General features: G+C 35.3%; 1 protein-coding gene across 1 annotated transcript in view; it reads right to left on the reverse strand.

The window, feature by feature from the left end:
* Nucleotides 1–19271, reverse strand: part of SLC12A2 (solute carrier family 12 member 2) — a 127573-nt gene that overhangs the window by 70377 nt on the left and 37925 nt on the right. The window contains exons 2-4 of the mRNA XM_074201273.1: nucleotides 10648–10767; nucleotides 8053–8128; nucleotides 7473–7568 (exon numbers count right to left, since the gene is read on the reverse strand). Coding sequence (XP_074057374.1) covers nucleotides 7473–7568; nucleotides 8053–8128; nucleotides 10648–10767 — 292 coding nt within the window. The remainder of the gene's footprint in view (nucleotides 1–7472; nucleotides 7569–8052; nucleotides 8129–10647; nucleotides 10768–19271) is intronic.

Raw genomic sequence — 19271 nt, forward strand, 5'->3', positions numbered from 1 at the left:
CAGCAAAACTGAGTATCTTCTCTTTTAGGGGAAAAGATGAAATGGGACTTTCAAACTTTCCTATTGAAACAACCAGAACTGAATGGAAAGTTTGATTTTCAAGTACAGGACTCTGGTGAACCATAGCAGGGGTGGATGAGAAGGACTAACTATGAGGAACTTAATGATATTGAACTGTTTGTATTCCTGCATAGGAAGAAGATATTGATAACTCATATGAACTTTCTCATTTATAAAAACTGTTAGGAGCATATATAGACAGGACACAGGAAGGAGTTGAATATAATGGTATAATATAGTAAAAAGATGGAGTCAATGGGTGATAATGGGAAGTACTGGGAAGAAGAGAAAGGAGAGGAAGAAGGAGCTAAGATATTTCTCATAAGAGTCAAGAAAAATCTTTTTTCAATGGAGTGGAATGGGGGAAGGCAAGGGGGAATGAGTGAGCCTTCATTCTCATCAGAAATGGCTCACAGAGGAAATAACATGCACAATTAATAGGGTATAGAAATCTATCTTACCTTAGGAAAAAATGAGAAGAAAGGGATGGGATAAGGGGGAATGGGGAGGAGGGAAGGGGGAATAGGTGATAAAAGAGAAGGAAGATTATATAGGAGAAGATGCTTAGGTATAACACACTTTTGGACAGGGCCAGGATGAAAGGAGAGAGAGAATAGAATAAATGAGAGTGGGGAGGAATAGAGTGGAGGGAAATACAGCTTGTAATAAGCAACTGGGGGAAAATGTTGAAGCAACTTCTCACCCTAGAGACAGAGCCATTGGAATCTGAACACAGACTGAAGTACATTTTTTTCTCTCTCACTATTGAGGTTTCTCATCTTCTTGGGGGGGGGGGGGTCATGTTTACTCTTATAACAAAATTAGTGCAATAATATAAAATAAACCAAAAAGAAAAAAAAAGAGTCTGTGCCAACTTGTATTAAGATCTGTTCTGTTAGGGGTTCTACAGCAGAAACAAATAAGGAGCCTCTACAAGTAACTTGGACCCAGGTCAGAAAATCCAGTGGAGGGGTGGCCCTTGAGGTCACAATATTTTCCAGACTGCCCCAAGGAAAGTTGTATCAGAAACCAGATCACTGCATAGGATGTCTGAGAGCCCAGTTGAACTGTGTTAATTGAATGAATAGTGCAAAGAATCAGTAAGTTTCGGGGAAAATTCTAATTGCTAGCTGACACTAAGGAGAAAAGCAATTGTAAAAGTCTAGGTTAAGAGGTCCTGACCTTGTAAATGGAGAGGAGAAGCTGGTCCTGGAAAAATGGAAGTTAGGTTGAGGAGATATGCTAAAGTGCTCTAGGCAACTAAACAAAACCTCTAAAATCATTACAACTTTGATGTTTTTACCAGGTATCTGGGGTTCTTCCATCATTTCCAAAACATGAAGATTTTAAAAATTAAAATGAATAACAACATTTTAAATCCACGCAATTATTCAAGTCATGATAACATGATATTCTATCTATCTCGACTCCAGACATTTTCACAGGCTCTCCCCCCCTACTTGGAATGCTCTCTTCATCCTGAATTCTCTGGCTTCTTTCAAGTCTTGTTACAAGAAACCTTCTTTGTCCCAGTCCTTAATCTTAGTGCCTTCCTTCTAAAATTTTCTCCAATTTATTCCACATAGATTTAATTAGTATGGCTGCTTGCTTGCTATCTCCCCCCATTAGAAGGGATCTGCATCAAGAGGGCTTTTGTTTGTATTTCTTTTTTTAATTGTATCCTCAGTACTTAGCACAGTGTCTGGCACTGAGAAGTGACTTAAAGCTTTTGACTTGATTTGACTTTTTTTTTTAAGGTTTTTGCAAGGCAAACGGGGTTAAGTGGCTTGCCCAAGGCCACACAGCTAGGTAATTATTAAGTGTCTGAGACCATATTTGAACCCAGGTACTCCTGACTACAGGGCCGGTGCCTTTATCCACTACGCCACCTAACCACCCCATTGATGTGACTGTTTAAATGACAAAGATGCCAAAAATACATGCAGATACTTGTATCTTCACATTTTGATAGTATACATGGTTAGGGCAATAGATTTTTTTCTGGAAGGCAATGGGGATAAGTGACTCATCCAAAGTCACAAAGATAGGTAATGATTAAGTGTCTGAAGTCACATTAGAACTCAGGTCCTCCTGACTCCAGGGCTGGTGCTCCATCCAACTGTGCCACCCAACTGCCCCTTAGTGCAAAAGATTTCTTGCATGTATCAGCAAATAACCTGAATAACCTGCATTCAAATTTTCACTGTATCATGCAATGGAAAACATTTTTTACACTATTATTTACATTCTTGACCAAAAATAGACACTTCCATTAATTGAATCATGAATAATTCTTTGAATGGTTCTACAAATAATTGTAGTTTCAACTGTCAATTTTAGTCACTGTTCAAACTTTCTACCCTCAATCTTCCCTACACTGTAAAATGAGGGGTTGGATAATACAACTTCTTAGGTTCTTTCTAACTCTCAACTCTATAATCCAAAGAAGTTAAATCCCAAATATCCTGATCAACTAAGGTACAGAAATACTTGTTATAGTACAGTAAAATTTCATCTCATTCTGATTTTTGCACTGTGATTAAGTAAATTCTAGATAAGAAAAATGCTTCACACAATAAGCCTATATAGACTAGCTCAGATTAACTCATGAACGTTACTCATCATTTGAATAAATTAAGCCTTAATTTACAAAAGCAAAGCAATAAATTCCCAATACTGAAACAAGCAATATTGGTATTTTAGTCAAAACTGTCTTTATTTTAAAGAAATGCCACCAATGATTCATAATTTTTATCAGAAAGAGTGCAATAGGTAGGTTTACCATGAAGCAACTTACTGGAATTGGATATGGAATAGCATTCAAGTACCACTGTGTTGACTTTAACAATCAGTATTTTATTTAAATTCACTATTTGACAAGTGTAAAGCACAGACCAGGAAAAACTATAGATTTCCAATTTATTTTGAATAAAAATTCTTAATAGCACCTAATAAGGCACTGCACTAAGTTGTAGGGATACAAAGGAATAACAAAAATTACCTACTCTTAAAGATTAAATTCTAATGGGGAAAAACAATATAAATAAATCAGAATATACAAGCTAATACATTATAGAAGCATGGTAACCAGAAGGGTATAGCCAAGGCAGCTGGGCACAAGAACAAGCCTCCAGGAGGTGACATGTAAACTGAATCCAAAAGAAAGCCAGGAATTCTAAGTGTTGAAAGTCGGAAATGGGAGGAAGAACATTCCAGGAATGTGGATCCACCAATATCAAAGGCACTGAAATGGAAGAGGGAATGCTGAGGAATAACAAGGACAAGGGTAGCTAGACTGCAGAGTGGGAGAAGAAGGTAAGAAGACTGGAAAGGTAGAAAGAAGTCAAGTTGTGCAGAGCTTTAAAATGCCAGAGGGCTTTTTTCCTGGAGAAAAATGGGGAAGCAGAGAGTTTACTCAAGGAACTGATATAGTCAGATCTGTACTTCAGAAAAATTTTAGAATGGAAGTTGGGTTGGAGTGGAAAAGATTTGAGGCAGAGACATTAACTGTCTAGGTGAAAGTGATGCAGAAAATTGTTAATGTGGGAGGATTTGTAGTTGGAAACAGATTTTGTAGTCTCCTGTGCTGTTTGATTTTGTTAAGGTGTAAAAGGCTTTCTGCTCCTGAGATGCAAATTGACTCCTATGGTTCCATAGGAGTAAATGTAAAATTTAAAAGGGGAGTGATTTCCCCTTTACCTTCAGTGCCCAGATAATGGGCAAGGCTATAAAAACCTGAACTGGACTCATGCTGGGGTCAGTCCCCTCTCTGGCCTGGTCAGTTCTGCCTGTTTTTTTCTTTCTCTCTCCACCTTTCTCCTGAGCAACCTCACCTAGCTCGTTATTCACTTCTGTCTTCAAACTGCTTGTCACTTCTTCAGGAGGAGAAAAGTTTTAATCTGTATACTTTGCAATAATCTATAATAAATCCTAAGCAGTTTTAAAATCCAAGGGGCATATGAATTCATTCGCTATACAAAGCAACTCTCAATCTTCAATCTTTAACTGGCAATCCTAATTTATATCTACTACAAAAGGCGATGAAGCCTGACCTAGGTAGTGGCTATGTAAAAGGAGAAAATGATAAAGATATAGTACAGAAAGAAATGGCAACATCTGGAGACTGATAAGATAAGTGGGGTGACTAAGGGAAGCTGACAATAAGGGAAGTTCAGAAGAGAGGAGAAAGATAATAAGTTATATTTTATACATATTGAGCTAGCTAGTCACTAAGCTAGATGCTAGGGATAGAAAACAAAAATGAAACAGTTGCTGTCCTCAAGGAGATTATAATCTTTTGGAGGAGGGGGAACAACATATAAAATTAATAAAAAATATATATACAAAATTTCCTGTGAGCCAGAATCTAAGACAATGTTAACATTTCAAGGAATCAAATATGTATTAAAAATTCATATTGAATTTTGATTTAAAATGCTTTGCCTTAACATACAATTTTTAAAAATGCATAACTGATACTTATGAAGAAATCAGATCAAAAGACACTATTAATCACATCACAAATAGTAAAAAGCAAAAATGTTAATATGCTGCTTTCACAACTAACTTCACTTTTATGTTTGAGCATTTTTTCTTGCAAGGCAAATGGGATTAAGTGGCTTGCCCAAGGCCACACAGCTGGTTAATTATTAATATCTGAGGCCGGATTTGAACTCAGGTACTCCTGACTCCAGGGCCGGTGCTCTATCTACTGTGCCACCTAGTCACCCCTGAGCATATTTTTTTAACTGAATCACTTGAAAGGTAATTTGAGCTCAACTGACAATTAAAAAGTCTAAATTAATAAAGCTAAACTTGCCTTTTCATGATAAAAACTTTAAAGAAGTCCACAGCAAAAGTCTTGGTCAATTTTATTTTGCTAATAAAATTTCAGTACACCATTTATTTAAGTTGTTTTTCAGTCTTTCAAAACTCTTTCTGATGCCATTTGAGCTTTCCTTGGCAAAGATAGTGGAATGGTTTTGCCATTTCCTTCTCTAGTTCATTTTACAGAAGAAGAACCTAAGGCAAAGTTAAATGTCACAAGGCTAGTAAGTATCTGAGGTCAGGACTTTTGAATCCTCCAGCTGCTCAATTTAAATAATTTATAACATATCATTGATAATGGTTTCATTTTTTATTAAGCAAATCGACACTTTACAGACTCTCAGTTGATGACTACTTCTGTTTATGTAGCCAGACACTTTTTTGAAAAATTTATTTAAAAAATGCACTTAAAAAAAAGTGAAATGGTAATCAATAATGATTTATAGCAATTTTTTTAGATGACTATGGATACTCTCAATTTTCTAATATCAAAATGGTTTACAATCCAAATGAACATGATTGAGGCACTTAAAATGTCCTTCTCCTCTTTCCATCTACTCAAAGCCTACCCCAACTAGTTAAGACTATCTCTCTGGGCCAAAGGATCATTGACAATTCATTCAAGAAGCACTTACACAGTTAAAATAACTGACGTTTTATTAGGTATCTGACACCAAAGAAAAGAGTTTCTATCTCTTCTATGTTTACTTACTAAATCTATTGATGGATATATTTAAAAGAAGCTGAACATGCTCACGATAGGTTGGTATGTCTGTAAAAGGCTCATCTTCCCTTTTCTGCTGCAATTAAAACTTCTGGGACCCTAATCATTCTCCTTAATCCTACCCTCTAGGTTCTTATCCCCAAAGGCTCAGCATTTGTCTGCAAAGTTTTGGATAGGTCTAATTACTGAGATTAAGATGTTTGCTCTTGCCATTGTCTTTCAGAATCAAAACAGATATCAAAGGGTGACTAGGTGGCACAATGGATATAGAACACCAGCCCTGGAGTCAGGAGGACCTGAGTTCAAATCCAGCCTCAGACAGACACTTAATAATTACCTGGCTGTGTGGCCTTGGGCAAGCCACTTAACACCATTTACCTTGCAAAAACCTAAAAAAAAAACAAATATCAAAATTCAAGAGGAGTTGGTTGGACAATTTAATTTGCAAACTCAAATATCTTTGTTTATCAAACTGATTAATGGATTATCAATAAATTCCATAACTGATCAACTCAGTGTGAGATTCTATGTCTATATCCTATAATTCAGCTGATATGATGGAGGCTGAGTGGAGCTGAGCTGACCACCTTGGAACTGAGCAAGAATCAATTCTGCAACATCCCAGACCAGTGTTATCCAGTCTTTGACTGAATACTTGGAAATCTTTGTTGTTGTTCTTCAGTCATTTCAGTTGTGTTCTATTCTTCATGACCCCATTTGGCATTCTCTTGGCAAAAATAATGTAGTAGTTCAGCATTTCCTTATCAAGCGTGTTTTTTCAGATGAGAAATGGAGGCAAACAGGGTTAGATAGTTTTCCCAAGGTTCAACAGTATGTGTCTTGGGGCCAGATCTGAACTTAGAAGATGAATCTTCCTGACTTTTAAGCCTGGCACTCTATCCACTGTGCCAAGAAGTTGCTTAGAAAACTTACCTAGTACTTATTACCAGTACTGCTACCTATGTAATTATCTTTTTGTCTTCAATTAGGCTGTATTCATCATGACGGAAAGGACTCTGTCTTATATTTCTTTATATTCTCATAAATAGCCAAAAAATACTTACTGATCCAGTAGCAAAATAATTAGGCTAGTCAAATTCTAGTGAGTCTAGAATTGCTTGTTAATTATTTTATTTGTACTTTTAATTTGTTATTGTTCAGTTCTTTTAAGTAATATCCAACTCTTCATGATTGTATTTGGGGTTTTCCTAGCAGTGATAATGGAGTGGTTTGCCATTTTCTTTTCCTTTTATGGATGAGGAAATTGGGGTAAACAGGGTTAAATCTGTCCAGGGACAGACAGCTAGAAAAGTGTCTGAAGCCAGATTTGAATTTAGAATGATAAGTTTTCCTGACTCCAGGTCCAGCATCCTATTTATCCACCAACTAACATTTCCAAATGTTAAAATTTGATCCTCTAGTTTTTAAACAAATCTTAGTAATATTTCCCAAATTCACCTCTATTGTGATAATTATCTAATGTATACAGTACCCGATCTATAAGACAAAAGTGTATCCACATAATAATTTGTGGTGGATTTATAATACCTTTTGTTTCATGGAAGGAGCTCAGATTATCTTTACCCTTCAAAATGGGAAAATATATTCTATAATATAAACATTAAAACAGAAAAGTTAATCAAATTTAAAGGAGCAGTAACAAAATTTTGCCTCTTCTGATGTACCTCTGCCTCCAACATAAAACTAGCACTTTAAAGAAGCAAAATATTTTCTTTATTTTGTATATAATTTAAGATTACAAAAAGCTTAGAAACATAAATTTAATCTTATTTTTAAAAGGTGGTTTTTACAGGGATGTAAGAGACTAGAAAGAAATATCTTTTAAAAACAATAACTTTACCTCCTCTTACAAATCCATTGGTAGCTATTGCTGAAGTAGACAATCCTGTAATCGTTGTAACAACAGTAGCCATTGCTATAACAAGAACTGACAGACCTTTAAAGAAAAAGAGATAGATATTTTAATTGTTAACAAAAATTGTTTTAAAACAGAGAAAATAAATCTAAACTACATTTCTGTATCATTACACCTGGAATTTCTTATCTATTGGGTTGACTAGAGGCAACATAGAGTTTTCAATTCTATTCTGTCTTTTCCTAGCTATGTCATATTGAGCAAGTTACAAATCGGGTGTTGGCTTGGACTTGCTTTGATCTACAGGGAAAGTGCTTTGTAAACTATAAAGCTCTATAAATATAAACAAATGATTAAAGTCTACAATTTATTTCATAAGTAAAAATGAAGTTTTAAAAAATACCCTTGAGGATGAAGGTATCCTAGGATCAATAATACACTGCTCAAAATATCTTTTTTTAAATTTTGTCAAGACAAAACAAAGTACTGTTGATCATGTACCACCATTTTTCTATACTAACTATATAATTACCAGCTAAATAAAACAGCATAAAGGTTTACCTACCTATCCCAGCCTGACCCACAATCCATGACAGTCTGATGAAGAGCATCACACCCCAAATGTTTAACATACATCGTACCTGGGAAAGGAGTAATACACAGAAGGGATCTAAAATATAGTGAAAAACTAATAGCCAATGATAATTTCATAAATAATTGCTGTAAAGCTATTCCTGTTTTAATCAAGAAGTTAAACATGATGTAATAAAAAGCTTAATAGAGCTAAGAAGGAAAAATCTAGGAAACCAAGAAACAATAATAAAAGACAATGCCTATCATAAATATGACACTGATAGAAGCCATAAGTCAAAAAAAAAAAAAAGGTTACTATGAATATTTTGAAGATCTTTGTGGGAAAAGGGATTATACTGTTTCTGTTTTTCTGAAAATTGCTCAACCAAATTCTATTTTTATTACTCCTTTACCTTGCATAAAATTTAACTTCTATAGACTACACGTTACTATTTATTTTCCAAATGTAAGATTATAAACCTTTGACATAATCCTTTTCAAGAAACCTTTAAAAAAAATTTTAAGTCAAGTATCTAAGTTACAAGAGTTGACAAAGTAACACTACCCAGTACAACTTCTTATCTACCCTGGCTTATCTCCCAGAATTATAGAACCTGAGAGAACAGAAGGGAACTATAATTTTTTTCCCCATCCATTGAGGTCCTCCTACTATGAACATACCTCACAAGTGGTCTTTCAGGTTTAGCTTCAAAGACCATAATGAGGAAGAAATCATTATTTTTTAAGGCAATCTGTTCTACTCTGGGACAATTCTCACATTTAGGAAGTTGGTGTTGACATGAAACCTAAATTTGCTTCTTTAAAAACATCTGCCTTCTTGAACCAAATAAACAAAAAAATCTAATACATTCCCTCTTGTGAGATCTCTTCAAATATCTTCAGACAGCTAGCGTCTACCTCCACCTTATTTTCCTGAATTTTCTCTTTTCTAGAATAAGCATGCCCAATTCTTTCAACTGATTCTTATATGATAAGGATGGACTTAAGGGGGCCTATAGGTCCCCAATTACCACTGGGGATATTTGAAAACTTATTAATGTCTTTTTTTAAACTTTGGCAACCAGATGAGGGTTACTGAGTAAAAAATACAGCGGAACTATCTCCTCCCTATTTCCTAGAAGTTATGTCCCAAGGTCAAAGTCAGTTTTTTAGGATGCCACAGCACAATGTTCACTCATACTCATTTTTCAGCCTTCTAAAATCTCCAGATCTCATTTACAATAATGGCTTAGATAGTTTTCCCCTTCTTGTAACACTGAAGTTGATCTTTTGTATACAAATATAAGAATTCACATGTAACCCTATTTAATTTCACTTCATTAGATTCAGTTCAATGCTCCTGAGACTATAAAAATCATTCTGGATTCTGGCTCTTTCATCTTACTGTGCTAGTCATCCTTCCCAGCCTTATGTCTGGATCTGCAAATTTGATGATCATGTCATCTATGGCTTTATCCAAGTCAGTAATAAAAATGTTAAATAGAACACAGACCCCAGGTTGCTGCATTAAGTTCTCTTTCAGCAAGAACATTGAACTGTCTCATTAGCATCATTCTTCTAAATCTCAAAATCAGATTCCTCTATATTCAAACTCTTCTATCCCGATTCTATCTCTAGACCTTATTCCTAGTAAAAATCAATAATTTAATCCTCTATTGTTGCTACTTATCTTTCCTTTTTTATTTCAGTACTGATAAAAACTATTATTAACTCGGCAACTCCATTACCAGTTGACCCTAAAAAAAGCAAGACTCTTCTTTTTGACTCCATAGTTCCTATCAGCTGGACCCTTCATTCCCGGCTTTTAAAGCTGGAATAGGCAAAAATCTGTAAAAATCATAAATTTGACTTTCAAGTGTACGTAAGATTCAAATTGATTTATTTGCCTGTTAAATGCATTTTACCATCATTTCAATAAGCATTTATCAAGCACCTATCACATGCAAGACACTGCATTGTGCCAAGTCCTGAAAAAAAAACGTAACTGTCTCTGACCTATTGGGGAAAGCCCACCATGTACACAAAGAAGTAAACACAAGGTACATACACTGAGTTGTAGGTACTTAAGAAGCAGTGAATGAGCTGATTACATAAGTGATGGAAACATTTGTTTGGTTTTAAACAATAGAAATAGAAAGATTGCCTAGGTTTAAGTTAATATGGTCTTTTCCTAGAGGATTCATAAGAGAATTAAATTTGGAAAACAATGAACTTTCCTGAGAACCCACTGACAGATAATATTCCACAATAACTAAAATGCAATTAAACAAAATTAATAAAATACTACTATAAACATGAAACTGATGTTAGGTTCAGGGAATACAAAAAACAAACAAAATAGTCCTTGAGAAAGGAGCTTATATCCTACTGATGGAATACTACAAGTATGCAAAAAAGTAAATACAAATGCTATATACTTAATTATAAAGTAATATTAAAAAAAACTTTCAAAAGGAGAGGAAATAACTGTAGGGAATCAAGTAAGGTCTCCCATAGGAAGTAGCACCTAAACTGTCCTCTGTGTGGGAAGTTACCCTGGCAAATATAAAAATGTTTAGATACTTACTAAAACACCTTTTATCCAGCCAAACTTCACCACACCTTTACTTTCTGCAGTGTAAGTGACTACAGCTTCTCTGGTTGGAGTACCTTCTTCTCCATTTGCAAAGCCATCCTCAAAAGGTTCCTGGTTAAAACAAGAAGAAGTAATTTTCTATTTGTGGATTATTCAATAATTTTTTTCAAAAGATGATTTCAAAAAGAGAATTCAATTTTTAAAATTACTTAGTAAAAAAAGCAGTCAGCATAGAAAAACCTTAGGACAATGTCTTAAAGGTGCTCAACAAATAAGTTAATAAATAGCTGAACCTAGTCTTTTTTTAAAAAGCTACTTTGAAAAGATTAATGAAGAAAATCCATATTAAACCAAAAGCCTCCCACATTGCTATTTTGAAAATATTTCTTTCCTTCTTTCTTTTTAACCACTAAGAGTTTGATAGTGTCAAAGTAATGTTCACCTATGTCTAGACTGGTTAATTCAGCAAGCCCAATACATGACTCCCCCCCCCCCCTTTTCAAGTCACTCCTTTGGGTGGTTAATATAATCTTACCAACCATGTTTAAGCAGATATCTTCCAAATGTGATCTATTCTTCAGTCTTGTATATCCTATAGTACTTGGATGGTACCACAATTCCATTCTGGAAATTGTCCCATGTTAAAATATTAAGTTCTCTCACATCTTCCTCCTTGGCATACATTTGTCATTACACATGTCACATACTTATTCCCTAAGATTTTCAAAAGTTTATGAACTGTCCCTCTATTTTATATTTTTTTATTTTTTGCAAGGCAATGGGGTTAAGTTGCTTGCCTAAGGCCACACAGCTAGGTAATTATTAAGTGTCTGAGGCCGGATTTGAACTCAGGTACTCCTGACTCCAGGGCACTATCCATTGCACCACCTAGCCGCTCCCGTCGCTCTATTTTAAGTGATCAAATTTTGAGAATTCCTCCATTTCTGTATTCGAGATGATACCAGACTGTAGATTCCTTATTGATAAGCTATTTCTATGTGAAGCAGCCCTACAGAACAAAAGAGAACTGAATCAATATTAAAATAAATTACCTACTAAGTCTATATAGACCAAGGATTATTTGGCAGGTCTGAGGATATTCTGTAGGACCAATCTATTCTGTGAAATCTAACAACCCAAAGTCATGGAAATACCAGTCAAAACTTTAATGGGCAACTGATGCTCTATTGAACATGGTCTTCTGTATCCAAACAATCATTACTAGCTCAACCAACTTCTCTCCTCATCTATATCTAATACCTATTACCACGACTATTGTAGAAGAAAAAAGAAACTGAAAGTTATGTTTCAGAAATTCTAAAGTCCAAGGCATTCAAACCCTGAAAAGGACTAGATTATTTTACTTTAACTACCCCTCTAGGCCCTAGGATTGTTTTATTTTCCTTGGTTTAATTGTTCTTTAAAAGGGGGGAGGGGGCAAGGGGCAGCTAGGTGTCTCGATGGATAGAGCATGGCCCTGGAGTCAGGAGTACCTGAGTTCAAATCCGGCCTCAGACACTTAATAATTACCTAGCTATGTGGCCTTGGTCAAGCCACTTAAAATCCTAAAAAATAAAAAATAAAAATAAAAGGGGGGGGGGGGCAAATCTAAAAGGACAAGTCCCTTAATATCTTCCTTGTGAACAATGATCAATGTGTTTTAAGTACAAGGATATAGTCTAAGAGTCCATATTTATATTATAAAAGCTAGTTTACTTTAATATTAGACTTTAATAATACCATAGCCAAAGCAGTTTTTAAGAAAATTGCTTTGTTTTTTAAGAAATTCTTTTATTTTTATAGCTTTCTCTAAAGATAAAAGATAATGAAGTGGAGCTCCACTTTTTGATTCCCAAATTGTAAATATTGGTATAATGGAAGAGTTTTAATTTCATAAAAACATTGTTAACCATTTTAACCATCAATCTTCCAAAAATATATATTACATATTTTTTCTGTCTTCTTAAAAGTACAGAACAAAATTTAACCTTTTTCTTGATGACAATATCATAACTATGTACATCAATTGTAATAATTTAAAAAGTAATTCTTAATTGTACTAAAACAATAGTAACAATCTCAGTTCAGGAATGTCAAATTGTACTCAATTAAGTTCACTAACCCCAAATCTCTGTGCTTTGATTTGTCTGTTTTTATAGTCATGTGTTCCTTCATCCTGGCTAGTTGTAAATTCTCCATGCTATCAGTACACCCGTTGAGGTTTTTGAGATGTTTTCTCAGTAAGTGTGCCACAGAATCTGTGCTAAATGCTGGGGATACAAAAAGAGGCAAAAGGCATTTCTGCCCCAAGGAGTTCACAATCTAATGGAGGTAACTACAAGCAAACAACTATGGACAAGATAGAAAACAAGTCATCAAGAGAAGGAAGAAACTAAAATTAAGAGGAGTTGGGAGCCATTTCCTGGAGAAGATGGGATTAATTTAAATTTAAAGGAAACTGGGGTCAGGGTGGGGGTCAATAGGCAAAGTGAAGGAGGGAGAATGTTTCAGATGTGGGGTACAACCAGAGAAAAAAGGCCCAGAGTCAAGAGATATAATGTCTTGTTCATGTAGCAACCAGGAGGCTGACATAACTGAATCACAGAGTTCCTGTTTGGGAGTAAGATGCAAAAAGTCTGGAAAAGTAAGAGGGGATCAGGATAAGGACTTTGAAGGTCAAATAGAACATTTGGTCCCAAAATCAAAAGGAGCTAACAAATTTTATACTTTAGTATATCAAATTAGGGGTGCTTGGCAATGACATGGTCAAGCCTCAGCTTTAGAAAATTATTTTGGTGGCAGAATGGAAGTTGGACTGGAGTGGGGAGAGGTCTGAGGCAGGTAGATCTACCAGTAGACTATTATTAACTGCCAATTGCCTCAAAATTCGAGGGAGGAATAAGAAGCAAAGATCAAGCAGTGTTTCTTGCCCTACTCTTTTTGACTCCTGGGTTTCCATCAGTTGGCAACTCATTCCCAATTTTTATAAGTACAAGATGCAAAAATGTATAAAAATCTCAAATCCAATTTTCAAGTGTACCTAAGTGAAGAAGGTCTATACCACCGTGATGGCAGGTCAAGACAGAAAAGATACTACAAAGGTGAAACTAACAGGCCTCGGCAACAGATTGATGACTATATGTTAGGAGGAAGGCTCAAAGATCCTGAGAAGTGAAGGATGACACCTAGGGTGTGAGCCCAAGACAACAGGAAAATAATGCTGTCCTCTACAGTAATAGGGAAAGGGAAAAGAGGTAAAGATAATGAGTTCTATTTTAGACATGTTGAGTTTAAGATGTCTATTGTGCATTCAGTTGAAGATGTCTGAAAGACAGTTTAGAGATGAAAGACTGGAGGTCTGCCTATCCAGCAAAAGGGAAGGAGAGGTAGATTTGAGAACTGTTGGCATATAGATAGTAATTAAATCCACTGGAGCGAACGAGATCAATAAATGAATTGAAAAAGAGGAAGGAGCCAAGATCCCTGAGGAGAACCTAGAGTTAAAAGGCATGATCTGGAAAGGATCCAACAAAAGAAAACAGAAGGAGCAGAGAGGTAAGAGAACTGTGAAAAAAAAATGTTATCAAAAAAGCCAGAAAAAAGAGAAGATCAAGATCAAGGAGGGAAAGGGTGATAGATGATGTCAAAGGTCACAAAAAGGTTGTGGAGAATGAGCACTAAGCAGCAGACACTGAATATGGCAATCTTCCCTTGAATGAGTTAAGTCCTGAAGTTTTGAAGGAATTCTCAGTTAGTATCCAGGATACATGCAGCCTGAATAGACAAGATCAGTTTCTATGGATGGTTAAATAAAAATAAACCTAAAGTTGTTAGGTTTCATACTATGAAACTTCTACAAATAGTATTTCAAAATGTCTTATTATCTTATGAGAAAGATACATAAGTATACTTTTAATGTTCTAATATATGATCCCAAAAGGATGAGTCTGTTTTATAATATGAAAGCCCAAAGATAGAGTAGTCTTTACATGGTAATATTCCCCCAAGATTTAAAAACAAGAGAAATGCTTCCAGTCCTTTGAGTAGATCCTTTATAAAGAATTTATGAAAGAATATAGACAGAAAGTCTCAGGAGCTGCAACCTACATCAGTTGAAGAATTAACCACAAGGATGAATTAATGACTATACCAAATCTCACAAAACCCCTGCCCCCCAAAATATTTAAATTACTTTGAATTTAAAATTTGAATTCAGATTACCACATTTCTCAGTTTTATCTTCAAAGCAGAAAAGGAAATTGTGAGTTGTAACTGTGTTCTTTTTTTCTTTTTGGCAAGGCAAAAAAGTGACTTGCCCAAACTAGGTATTTATTAAGTGTCTGAGGTCCAATTTGAACTCAGGTTCTCCTGACTCCAGGGCCAGTGCTCTATCCTGTTCTTTTCTTTTAAAGAAGAACTGAGGAGGCAAGTAATTCCAAGCTCATAGATATTTCAGTAATTACCAATACATATCAGGCAAAACAATGAAGAAAATAGTAAAATAATGCTAGAGAAAAAAACCCAAAAAAATTTCCTAAAATTTAAACTCCTTCACATTTTATGGATTAAGTACCATCAAAATCACTACCATTATTAACACCTGACATTCACAAAACAGCACTTCATATCTTATTTGACAATCAAGTACAGGTAGTATTACTTTCATTTTATAAATAAGAATACTGAAGCACATCAGGGGTATGTAGAAACCAATTCTTTTCTGACTCCAAGAACAGTACTCTCTACTAGGTTAAAATAAAATGTTTTTTAAGTAGATAGTCATTTCAAGCTCTCTTTTTTACCTTTTGTCCAGATGTTTGAAAAATGAAACTGAAAAGCTACATGACTTGATTTCAAACAAAACCAATTAGTTGGTGATCATAATCATAGTGTGTATATATATATATATATATATGTATAGTCTGTGCAGGAACGTGTCTATACTTTTAACTTTGTTTTTAGAAATCATTTTCAAACCAGAGATAATTTTCATATGATTAACAAATAAAATATTTCTTTAAAAGTTCACACAGCCTCATTAAGTTCTACTGTTTCTTAAGCAAAGGCATTTATCATAGCAAGTGAGGTTCAATTCACCTTAACAATATACTGGCCAAATAAATGTTCAATATTCTGAAAACAACTGGTTGGAAAAGAAAGTAAAAATCAGATCTCAATTGTTTTTTTTTTTTTTTGCTTCTCAGTTATGCTCTGACTGATCAGGCTGACTCATGACTCGGCTGTCTTTATCCCTGTACCATGCTAGACCCCTTCTCCCATTAGTGAATACACTCCACTGGTCTACATTTTGTGCACAGGTCATGTCAACCACATTTAATTACCTTCTGATGTATGATCAGACTTTACCATACATCTTCCAGCAGACTCCATTTCTCCAGTTCTCCTTTACTTCTCTCTTTTGTTTTATCTTCTCCCATTAGAATACAAATTTCCTGAGGATAAGGACTGCTTTTCTTTGGATTTTATTACTATCCCCAGCACTTAGCATGGTGGTACATAGTAACTGTTAGACCTCCCTTCAGTCTGATTCTGATGTTCACCCCTCTTTTTCTATGTTAGTCTCTTCTTCCCAATTATCCTTGTTAGCTGACCATAACTTTTCAATATCCACTACAGGATCTTCAAACAGATTATACTCACCAACTGTGGGAATTACTAAAGAATCTGTCCTGGGTCTTCTTCTCTTCTTCCATTCATTTCTATGTTGATGATTCTCAAATCTACTTATCCAGCCCTAAACTCTATAATAAAACTGATACTTCAAATGACTAAGACATTTTGAACTGGATATTTCCATAGACATTTAAAACTCAACATGTTCAAAACTGAACTCATAATTTTAATCCCCAAACCCTTCCCATCCCCTTCCAAACTTCCCTATTACTGTTGAGGCACCATTATTCCCTTTTGGTCCCCCCAACTCCCAATCTTAGCATTATCCCTAATTGTTTATTCTCACCCCCTAATATCCAATCTGTTGCCAAGGCCTGTGGATTTCACCTTTGCAACATCTTTTTGATTTTGACCCTTTTTCTCCTCTTATCTTGCCACCATTCTAGTTAATGTAGGCCTTCATATCCTGTCTAGACCACTGTTAATAGTCTGCTAGTGGTTCTCACCTGCCACAAGTTTCCAGTTCAGCCTCTGCTCAACCGCTAAAGTTATTTTCTAGGTGGCGCAGTGGATAGAGCACTAGCCCGGGAGTCAGGAGAACCTGAGTTCAAATCCAACCTCAGACACTTAATAATTGCCTAGCTGTGTGACCTTGGGCAAGTCACTTAACCACATTATCTTGTAAAAAACAAAACAAAAAAGTTATTTTCCTAAAGTGCAGGGATGACTACATTCTCAATAAACCTTGATGGTTTCTTATAACCTGTGGAATCAAATATAAAATCGTTTGAAATTCAAAGTCCGTTATAACATAGCCCTCCTCAAACCACAATTTCACCAGCACCACCACAACCCTTACTATCCACCCCAATCTCATTGATGTAGTGACAGTGACTTCCTTGCTGTTCCTGAAACAAAACACTAACACTTAACTTTTTTTTAAATTTAAGGCAATGGGGTTAAATGACTTACCCACAGCTAAGCAATTATTAAGTGTCTGACTCAGGTCCTACTAACTCCAGGGACAGTGCTCCATCCACTGCACCACCTACTTGCCCCTATCTCCTAACATTTAAGCATTTTCACTAACTATCCAACACATGGACTCTTCTCCTTCCTCATCTCCACATGCTGGCTTTATTCAAATCCCTCTTAAATCTAGTATCTTCACTCTGTTGATTATTTCCTATTTATCCTCTGGAGTGTTTGTATACAGTATTGTGAAATTGTTAAGATTGTGAGTTCCATGAGGCTGGGACCTATTTTATATAGCTTTCAACTTATATGAAGTACTTAGCATAGTGTATGACACACACTCTTAAATATATTGTCACAAATAAATGCTTGTAGTCTGAAATCTCTAAATGGTTTTTATAATAATTACTGTTCTGAGTCACATTTTCCTCATCTGTAAAAATGAAGATGATCCTTTATTCACTTCATAACTTTTAACACTAGTCACCTCAAAAAGTTTTTTGGGGTTTTTTTTTTTTTGCAAGGCAAATGGGGTTAAGTGGCTTAAGGCCACACAGCTAAGGTAATTATTAAGTGTCTGAGGCCGGATTTGAACTCAGGTACTTCTGACTCCAGGGCCAGTGCTCTATCCACTGCGCCACCTAGCCACCCCTCAAAAAGTTCTTTGAAAGCTTTAATGACTCTCTCTCTCTCTCTCTCTTTCTCTCTCTCTCTCATATGAAGTTTAGTTGAATAAAACTGTCATTTCACGGTACTGAGAACTTTCCTTAAGCTACTGTCTTAGGGAGCTACCCTGGGAACTGAAAGGTTAAATGACTAACCTAATTTAAATAAATAGGCAGTGTATTGAAGAGACAGGACTTGAAGCCTAGGTCTCCATTGACTAATTAGACACGTTCCATAAAAGATGGCTGCAAAGCAAGTATATATACAATCAAATACTGTTTACAATGCCTTCCGCTAAATTTGGAAGAATTGTTCATAAATTGTTCATAATTGTTAAAAATCTATAATGCATATACTCATATGTGTATATATATGTATACACACACACACACACACACACACACACATCTTACTGGCATACCTTCTTTTGCTGTGCTTTGTAAAGAAAAAACAAAACTGTTTCTTTCTTTCTTTTCTTTTTTTTTTTTTTAAACAAACTAAAGGTTTGTAGCAACTCTGCTTCCATCAAGTCTTTTGGCACCATTTGCCCAACAGCATGTGTTCACATAGGGTTTCTATTTCACATTTTGGTAATTCTCACAATATTTCACAATATTTATGGTGATCTGTGATCTGTGATCAGTTAACTTTGATATTACTATTGTAATAATTTGGGGGTGCCATGAACTATGCCTGTACATGATTGACAGAACTTAATAAATGTTGCATGTGTTCTGACTGCTCCACTGACCATTTGTCTTTTGTCTTTCTTTCCTCAGACTTACCAATTCCCTGAGACACAACACAATTGAAATTAGGCAGAATTAATAACCTTACAGTGGTCTCTAAGTATTCTGTAAAAGAGTCAACTGATGGTACAACCTTCATTATTGCCTCAAATTAAGAAATTACCACAGCCACCCTAATTCTCAGCAACCACCACACTGATTAGTCAGTAGTCATCAACACTGAAGCAAGACCTTCTACCAGTAAAAGATTATGACTCATTGAAGACTCGGTTGACAATTTATTGCTGAAAAATGCTAACTTTTTTAAAAATTAAGGTACGTGTATTTTTTAGGCATAATATTACTGCACACTTAATAGACTACCGTATAGCATAATCAAAATCTATAAATGCACTGAGATACCTAAAAATTTATATAACTTACTTTACTTCAATAGTCTCTGATTTGGAACTGAACCCACAATATCTCTGAGGTTCATGAGTGTGTGCAACTGCGTGTGTGTTTTTTTATTTTGTGTATTTTAAAATGCATATAAAATCTAGAGAGTATGTTATGCTAGTTTTAGTTAGCTTATAATCTTAGAAGAGACAG

This window comes from Macrotis lagotis, chromosome X (assembly GCF_037893015.1).
Source record: "Macrotis lagotis isolate mMagLag1 chromosome X, bilby.v1.9.chrom.fasta, whole genome shotgun sequence".
Taxonomy (NCBI): Eukaryota; Metazoa; Chordata; class Mammalia; order Peramelemorphia; family Peramelidae; genus Macrotis; species Macrotis lagotis.